Source organism: Carassius carassius, chromosome 19, assembly GCF_963082965.1.
Source record: "Carassius carassius chromosome 19, fCarCar2.1, whole genome shotgun sequence".
NCBI classification, from domain to species: Eukaryota; Metazoa; Chordata; class Actinopteri; order Cypriniformes; family Cyprinidae; genus Carassius; species Carassius carassius.
This window is the reverse complement of record NC_081773.1, coordinates 29,302,372-29,312,448: the sequence shown is the minus strand read 5'-3', so window position 1 is coordinate 29,312,448 and position 10,077 is coordinate 29,302,372. Positions and strand designations below refer to the sequence as shown.

The 10,077-nt window shown below is 35.2% G+C and overlaps 1 protein-coding gene across 1 annotated transcript; it reads left to right on the top strand.

Annotated features, from left to right (window-relative positions):
* The first annotated feature begins 4,090 nt into the window (after nucleotides 1-4,090).
* On the top strand, nucleotides 4,091-7,528 carry LOC132094825 (tetratricopeptide repeat protein 21B-like). The gene is given in 8 exon segments (XM_059499450.1): nucleotides 4,091-4,325; nucleotides 4,473-4,622; nucleotides 5,272-5,476; nucleotides 5,518-5,710; nucleotides 6,246-6,444; nucleotides 6,954-7,094; nucleotides 7,188-7,211; nucleotides 7,491-7,528. Coding segments are annotated over 8 exon segments (1,023 nt in total). The 5' UTR covers nucleotides 4,091-4,252.
* The last annotated feature ends 2,549 nt before the right edge of the window (nucleotides 7,529-10,077 follow it).

Sequence of the window (10,077 nt, the reverse complement as noted above, 5' to 3'; positions counted from 1 at the left end):
GGGCACGAAGCTCCCGTTCCACCACATCCCAAAGATGCTCTATTGGGTTGAGATCTGGTGACTGTGGGGGCCATTTTAGTACAGTGAACTGTCATTGTCATGTTCAAGAAATCAGTTTGAAATGATTCAAGCTTTGTGACATGGTGCATTATCCTGCTGGAAGTAGCCATCAGAGGATGGGATCATGGTGGTCATAAAGGGATGGACATAGTCAGAAACAATGCTCAGGTAGGCCGTGGCATTTAAACGATGCCCAATTGGCACTAAGGGACCTAAAGTGTGCCAAGAAAACATCCCCCACACCATTACACCACCACCAGCAGCCTGAACAGTGGTAACAAGACATGATGGATCCATGTTCTCATTCTGTTTACGCCAAATTCTGAATCCACCATCTGAATGTCTCAACAGAAATCGAGACTCATCAGACCAGGCAACATTTTTTCCAGTCTTCAACTGTCCAATTTTGGTGAGCTTGGGCAAATTGTAGCCTCTTTTTCCTATTAGTAGTGGAGATGAGTGGTACCCGGTGGGGTCTTCTGCTGTTGTAACCCATCGCCTCAAGGTTGTGCGTGTTGTGGCTTCACAAATGCTTTGCTGCATACCTCGGTTGTAACGAGTGGTTACTTCAGTCAAAGTTACTCTTCTATCAGCTTGAATCAGTCGGCCCATTCTCCTCTGACCTCTAGCATCAACAAGGCATTTTCGCCCACAGGACTACCGCATACTGGATGTTTCTCCCTTTTCACACCATTCTTTGTAAACCCTAGAAATGGTTGTGCGTGAAAATCCCAGTAACTGAGCAGATTGTGAAATACTCAGACCGGCCCGTCTGGCACCAACAAACTCTAGTTTGGAGTTGAGGAGATTGTCTTGACCAGGACCACACCCCTAAATGCATTGAAGCAGCTGCCATGTGATTGGTTGATTAGATAATTGCATTAATGAGAAATTGAACAGTTGTTCAATAATCCTTTAGGTGAGTGTGTGTGTGTGTGTAATATTGTTAAAAATATGTAAATGTAATATTTTCACCTAAACATTGTACCTGTCATGTCAAATGAGTCCTTAACCTTCAGATGGACATATACATTTTTTGTCATCACATTTGTGCTTGTGTATGAATATAATGTTCTCTGCTGACAGCCGGAGCTGGCCATTGAAGTGTATTAACAGACCCTGAAGAAAAACCCCAAAGATGGAGCTGTGAAGGTAAGTGAAGAAGAGTCTTTTCAATAATATGTCTTTTAAACCTAAAGAGTGTGAGTTTTCAAAGTGGGGTTTTCAAGAAGCTCATTTTGAAAGAAGTGCAAAAAAGTCAGACAAAGGTTTTTGGAACAGTAAGATTTTTAATGTTTTTTTTTAAAGAAGTCTCTTCTGCTCACCAAGCCTGCATTTATTTGTATTTGTATATATTTATTTGTTTTCTATTTGAATATATTTTTAAATGTAATTTATTCCTGTGATTCCAAATATTTTAATTATTATAATAATATTATAATATTAAAATTATTCTTGGCATCATTACTCCAGTCTTCAGTGTCACATGATCCTTCAGAAATCATTCTGATATGACGATTTCATTTAGACCAAGTTGAAAAGACAACAAGTAGGCGGTAAATATGCTAATTTTCACTTAGAGATGTGTTACACACTGCATGAAAGATCATTTCCAAAAAGCCATAATAGGGGCACTTTAAAATAAAGCTAAAATAAACGTTTTTATTTATTTTGCATGTAACTGAAATAAATGATAAGTTTAAGTACCAAAATTCATTTATTTCAAATTAATTTTCATTTTTTGTGTACCAATTTTTATTTTAGTCTTGATTGATTGAGTTAGTTAATTTTATGGTAATGAGAACTGAGGAAAAATTTACTAAGTGTCATAAAATGTATATTATATTATATTATATTATATTATATTATATTATATTATATTATATTATATTATATTATATTATATTAATATCGAAAATATATCTTATATTTTATGGAGATTTATTTATTCTACTAAATAAACTAAATATAAAAATAAAATAAATATTAAAAATAGAAATACTTGGAAACTTATTTAGAAATTAGAATTAAAAGCAAAACATAAAAATTAAAAATGACTTACATGCAAACTAAAAGTAACATGTAAACTTAAAATCTAAAAATAAAAAGCTCATTCAAAATATCAATTAATCGTTTATTAATAATGCTAAAACAGTACTACTCTGAAAGCATCCAAAAGCTCACCTCAAGCCCTCAGGACCAATTTACATTCACAACCTCCTAAATTCACTCATTTATATTTCATGTAGTATACAAATATGTTTTCAAGTATGTAACTAAATATACTTTGGAGGGTGAGAAGATGTTGACAGAATGTACATTTTCAAGGTGAAGTGTTCCTCTAATTTCACGCCCAAAGCAATTGTTTGAATAGTTGTGAAACTGTTCTTCCTCCTCAGGTGAGAGATGTGCATTCAGCAGGAGCAGCCCGACTCGGTGTCTGCACAGAAGATCTGGAGCGAAATCGCCAAACACTGCAGCATCCAGCGTGGCTACGAATGAGCCTTCAAGTTTTACAAAGAGGCGCTTGTGTACTGTGAAAGTGACAGCAAGGTCAGTGTGGCCCGGATCAGTGAGTCCAGTGTGTTCCTCTGCAGCTGGATCTGTCCATGTGTGGTGCTGCATTTGAACACAGCACTGCATTTGACTGCAAACAAATCAAACTCAAAGACCATATTAAAAATGCAGGTATTTACTATAAATATAGACTTTATTATATATTATTAAATAGCTTATGTATTTGTATATATTAACTAGCTGTGGTAAGGGTTAATGTGGGAACTCATTGAAGTACACACTTTGCAAAGCAAAGGTACCTAATTGTATTTTCTCTTTGCATTTGAAATAAGATTGACACAAAAGCACAAAAAAGAATTTCATTGTGATTTCAAAACAGTATAAATAATAATGTAAAATTGGCAGATATGGCCAAAACTTCAATTAAAACAAATTGTTATTTAAATGTTAACTAAAATGAAAATATAATATAAAAACCTATTATTTCATTTAGCTCTTAAGGCAGTCTCCTTTATATTTGTGAAAGTGAAAGTGAAAAGTGAAAGTGAAGTGACATTCAGCCAAGTATGGTGACCCATACTCAGAATTTGTGCTCTGCATTTAACCCATCCGAAATGCACACACACAGAGCAGTGAACACACACACACACTGTGAGCACACACCCGGAGCAGTGGGCAGCCATTTATGCTGCAGCGCCCGGGGAGCAGTTGGGGGTTCGATGCCTTGCTCAAGAGCACCTAAGTCGTGGTATTGAAGGTGGAGAGAGAACTGTACATGCACTCCCCCCACCCACAATTCCTGCCGGCCCGGGACTCGAACTCACAACCTTTTGATTGGGAGTCCGACTCTCTAACCATTAGGCCACGACTCCCCAAATTTAGTTGAACATGATTTACTAACACAACTAAAACTAAACCAAAGTGAAAGTGTGCATAAACTACAGTATATAGACATGCATAAATCACCAAAACTACTAAAACTGTAACAAAAATTACAATGAAAAATAAAAATAACATTTGACTCAAAATATGATTAAAACTTGTAATAGGTCCTCAGTTATACAAAAAATAAAATAATAATAAAAACACTTAAATTAACTTAAAACATATTAAGTTGTTGTTAAAATGAAAATAAATATTATTGTACACAATATATATATATTTTATATATATTATATTTTTTTCAACAAAGCTAATTATAAGCATTAAAGTACAGTACATTTTGCAGATACTTTTATCCAAAGTGACCCATGTGCCAAATTAATAAATGTTTTTTAATGTGCAAGTTAATATATTGAATTATTATTTTTTTTAAAGCATCCATTTGAATGCATTTAAATAAGAAATGCACGCAAATAAAAATGTGTAAGTTTTTGACCAAATATGATTCTTTTCAAAAGCAGCAGATGTTTCCGAGTCCCCTGTGAACAGCTGTGCAGGTAAATGTGTGTCTGTGTGTCTGATCAACAAATCAGAATGACAAAAATGATTTAAACAAAAATGATTTAAACAGTAACATATAAACACTCAAACCTTTTTTTTTATTCAGTCATGTTAAGGTATTTTTACACTAAAACGTGCATCTTCTCCCACAGCTCTTTGTTTTTTGTTTTTCCTTTTCTTATAACTTAGCTAGGCAGGGATGTGGTGAACTTCTCTTCTCTGTGTTTGTTAGATGATGGCAGATCTTATGTTCAGGATGCAGGAGGCTGTATTTCACTTCCAGCAGCTCTTGGAAAGGAAACCAGGTGTTTCGTTCATCTCCTGCCCTTTCCAATGATTACGCCATTGTTGCAGCAGCCCCCTCAGCTTTCCTTTCAGATACCCGTCTGAAACACAGGGGAAACCTAAGCAACCAGAAAGCATTAATGAACTCATTTAATCTCTTCCTCTAGACAACTACCCGACGCTGTCTCGCCTCATTGATCTGCTGCACAGAGCCGGCAAACTGCAGGAGGTTCCAAGATTCCTCGAGATGGCAGAGAAACACTCGTCGAGGGCCAAGTTTGAGCCTGGATACAACTACTGCAAAGTGCTTTACCTGTGCTATGAATTTAAAACATGGAAAAATAGAGGGTTTTGCTTTATGATGGTAATATAAGGTTTCCCAAATAAGGTTTTGTGAACCCCTGGGGGTTCATCAGTTAATGAAAGCTAATATACCAAATCATATAATTAGTTTTTTTTTTTATTCTGAATTAATTTTGATTTTAAAGTAAAAAAAAAACCACTTCATAAACAAGTTAATTTATTTACATTTTTTTGCATATATTTGTGTCAAGTGACCATTAACAGACTTCAGAGAACTATGAACATGCAAAAAGTATTGAAATATTAACTTAACATTTATATTAATATTAATAATATATGTGTGTGTGTGTACTGTATATATTTATTATGTATATATAAATACACACACATGCATGTATATTTTTGAAAAAATCTATTTATTTTTTAAATATATTTATAAATAATATAAATTATATAAATATAAAAATATGCATGTACATATATTTTCAAACTATATACATGCATGTGCAATATATATACATACATGCATATATATATATATATTTCTATATATAAGATTTTTCAAACTGTTTAAATAGGAAATTAATTTAGAAATATTTTTTATTCTGATATATGCACTAAATAATTAAAAATAAGGACATGAATGTTGATCTGCTTCTCAAAGGTACACTGGTGAACATAACGATGGATTACGTCACTTTAACAAAGCCAGGAAGGACAACGACTGGGGTCAGAACGCAGTGTACAACATGATTAAGGTTCATCTCAACCCTGGCAATGAGACCATAGGAGGAGAGGTGTTTGAGAACCACGTCCTGATCCGTCGCTCAAGATGCATCCCATTAGACTCCTCAATTCTTTATATGCTGTATTGCACACATGCACTTGGATGCATTTGTTTGTGTTCAGAAACTCTACAGAGAAGCAGGAGTCGGAGCAGCTGGTCGTAAGAACAGCGGAGAAGCTCTTAAAAGAGCTGAAGCCACAAACCCCAGCGGGACACGTACAGCTGTGCACCCTGAACTACCGATATCTGGCCACCAAACAGAAAACCAACGTGGAAAGAGCCCTCAACGTGTTCATTGAGATGGCAAACAGTGAGGTGTTAAACACACACACACCTACACATGCACACTGCTTTTATATATGCCTGAATCACTCCTTCAAGACAAACTTAGACTTGAGTTCAGAATATTTATGTAGAAACAATGCTTCAAATTCATCAAAAGTGACAGGAAACACATTTATAATAATATATATCAGTATATTAGAATGAATTCTGAAGGATCATGTGACACTGAAGTCTGGAGGAATGATGCTAGAAATTCAGATTCAGGAATATATTACATTTTAAACAGAACACATTATTTTTTTATTAAATAAATGCAGCCTTGGTGAGCAAATCAGGCTTCGTTCAAAAACATTTTTAATTTTATATACATATTATACTTTGTCTATTTGTGTCTTTCAGTTATACACTACATATCCTTAAAGGTTGTTTCTCAAGCAATCAGAAGTCAGAAATCTCCATTTCAGTATCACTTACACCAAACTTTACCATTTGTTCAGTTCTCTTCTTTAATGCTTCACAATGACATTTACTCAACTAGCTCTGAATGTCTGTTTGTTCGTTCCAGAAGGATCATGTTCCTGCGCTGCTGGCCATGGCCACTTCTTACATGATCCTGAAGCAAACCCCTCGAGCCCGAAACCAGCTCAAACGCATGGCCAAGATGAACTGGAAGATCATTGATGTGGACGAGTTTGAAAAGAGCTGGCTGCTTCTGGCTGACATCTACATCCAGTCGGGAATAAAGGAGACACTGAATCCAATCAGCTGCAGTATATCACAATTTCTGTTGGCAATTCAGCTGAAAAATAGTAAGAGATAGGGTAGGTGATTTCTGAGAGGCTAGCAATAGCAAGCTTTAAAAACATAAGATCCCACCCTCCCTGCAAATCACTCTCCAATGCCACACCTCCTCCAAAACACATGAACAGTTAACAAAGCATAAATAAAGCATGTAGTCAGAGATGGTGTGACTGAATGGAGACGGGGACTAATTTAAATATTCATGAAAATGTGTATACTAAATGAGGTAAGGGTGCAGAGTTATAATCAAGGAATGAAGAATTTTTTTTCGTGAGGCAAATATTTAAATATGCCGTTTTGATTATAAAAATGAGTTTTAAGGGTTAAATTGAGTGACTATGGCGGTAAATGTCTCTTTTTAGATGATCCAGTGAATTAACTTGATGAACAAACCAAAAGTGTGCTGAAACCCTAAAACAACAACTTGCTTGCAAACTTTTTGGAATCACCAAAATATTAAAAACTGTTACAGAATGACGTGTTTTATAACAGTCCAGCAGCAAGGCGTACAAGTGCATGGGCTACATTATGGAGAAGGAGCAGTCGTTCAGATATGCTGCCATGAATTATGATTTGGCCTTGAAGTACAATAATCGAACTGACCCCACTATCAGTAATATTAAAGCCCCTTAGATGCCCTCTACTGTTCTCGTGTGTGTGTGTGTTCACATATCTTATTGACATCAGCATGATGTTTGTTTACCAGGCTTCAAGCTCGCGTTCAGTTACAGTATAAATTGCATTTGTAAGTGTCAGTATAAGAAATATTTTGATATGACTACATGCAGTGTTCATTCAACTAAAAAAAACACACACACAAAAAAAAATAGTTTTCCTTATGTACACAGAAATAAATAAAACATTTGAAAACACTTATGTCATGCCACAGATTTCACAATATATATGCATATTTTTTGTATGCTGTAAAGTACACTGCACAGAATACTGAATACAACAATGCAATGTGCTTGACCTTGTATTCTCAATGTGTCTCTTTTTGCCTCTTTAGTTGACCTGGTTGGCAAACATCAGAACATTTTTGCCTAAAATTAAATACAAAACTGCAAAACACGTTGAGGTCATGTTAGAACAATATAGCATACTACTGTTTGACTGCATTGTGTGGAGTCCAGGCAAACCAACGCTGCAAACTGCTGACTTCATACTTGTACATACTATATAATGATTACTCTCTTTTTTTTTTTTAACAATGCAGTATGCAATATGCATGGCTTTGTTTAGAGTTTTTCAAATTCAAATATAAGGCAGAATTTATTTCTCTTCAAGTTTTCTGACATCAAGAGCACAAAATGGATTCAGTCTCGAATATGTGTTGTATGTGCCACTAGAACTCAGGGCATTTTTATTTTTCCATTACAGATAAACAACTCTTTAACCATCTAATGCTAGTGTCCACTACAGTCTTTTTAACCATCGATGGTGTGCTGTTGCATCCAATCCATATATACACACACACACAGACACACACACACACACACACACACACACACACACACACACACACACACACACACACACACACACATATATATACAGTATGTGTATGTATATATATGTGTATATATATATATATATATATATATATATATATATATATATATATATATATATTTTATAATATTGCTTTCTTTATAATTACATGTATTATTTAAATATTTTATATTATATTAGGCTATATTTTTTAATTTATATGAAGGCATATACCCAGAGATCAATTTCCTGGAGTTAGTCCAAATCTACTCTCTCAGATGTGGGTTTTGCGAGATTTCCAGAATAAACTTTTAGCTTGACAGTGTTACGGAAAAGAACTTCAGTTGTGCAATAAATCCACATCAATTTGATGTCAAATAATAAACTCCGAGTTTCATCAGAAGCAGTTCAAATGTCAACCTCCAGCAAGAGTCCGACTTTCTCACTAAACTCTATTACAGCGAGATTCACGACACAGTGGGAAGTTAAGTCTCCAGGATCCTCCAGATGAACACTGAGCCTCTCTGGTATTCTTCTCTTGTCCGGTTCGTGTCCGGTTTCTTTTCTTTACCCTGCAAACACAGAAGCTCTTTATGAAGTCCATTTGCACGGGGACACGGTGATTAAAATCCTCAGGCTGAGCGTGTCTGGTGAGTGTTTTCTGCATCTACCTTCTGTTTAATAGGGCTCATTTATCGTGGTAATACGTCTAAGTGAGATACTAAGTGAGCTTAACGCAGTCGAATGTCATCCATCACTGAGGTCAGATGTCGCGCAAAGTGATTCTGCATGAACAAATGTATTAGAGTCATGGAAATAGGTGATGCCAGTAACGGGACCCTTCGCTTGTGGAGGATTTAGGTTTGTGTAACATAAATATTTAGAGGAAATGTAGGGTGCGAATTATTATGGGGGTCTGACTCCACTATAATTCAGGTTTAAGTGTCGCATGTAATATATCTTTGCATGAGAGTTATTAGTTTGTTACTTATTGTTGAGTTTAAATTATTTATTTAAAGCAAATAGAAATGTTTTTGTTTTATATTAAAAGTCGTAGGAGATTGTGCCCAGAAAATTACTAAAATAATAATTTTTTTTTTTATAAAGAAGAGTAATTTGCTCGTGATTGGACGCTGTTAGATCACGTTCATGCTCCTTATCTACTAGCAACATCTCCGTGACAATCGTGTTAAAAAGTATAAAAAGAGGATATAATTTCTTTATTATGTAGAGAGGAAGCTAGAGTCTAGAAGGACAAACCCCCCAAAATAAAACCTCTTAATTTTTAATTATGTAATTTAATTTTCATGTTGAACCAAACGTTGCACAAATGTATTGGAAAATGTAAATGTAAATACAGAAATGCATTGCTATTTTACATATTGCATTGTCAGTTTGCATATTACATTCCAAATTGAATATTGCTACTCATATGCTTCCATATATAAGTGGAAGAGCAATATCTTTTAGTTGTTCAAATGTTGACGTTGCTGGACTCGCCCTAACAGAATGAAGGCACATGTGGCGCTTACGCACGCGTTACGCAAGTCCCGCCCCTTTACCTGAGAGACGCGCACCTGGATCCAACGACGCGGAAGTCCTGCTGAGATGACTACACTTTGACATCGCCGTGGTCAACACTTCTACTGTGGGAGCTAAAAACTCTTTTGGATATGAACTTAAATGATATTTAACACGCAATCGGTATGTCTTTCTGTTTCTTTGATCTCTCGACTTTGTTTACGTACGATAGCGCACGAGAACTGGACACTGATTCGTAGTTTTAGACAGATGGTGTTATTGTGCTACTAATGATTAACCCTAAAATGACTCAAAATGACGGTTATAAAGCAATGAGTGTCGCGTTAAATTGACTTTTTTATCTGAAATAAAAGGAATACTTCAATTACTGTGTCTAAGTTGTAAATGTATATGGATTTCCCCGCATTTTCCATTTTATGAAATGTTATATCATTATCCCGTTTAAATGAATATTTAGTAAGAAAGTAAATAGCAAACTGTCATTTGCTTTTCTTCAAAATACAGTGAGAGCTCTTCTGGAACAGCATTTGATTTAAGTGATCATGAAGACATCTTTTCATTGT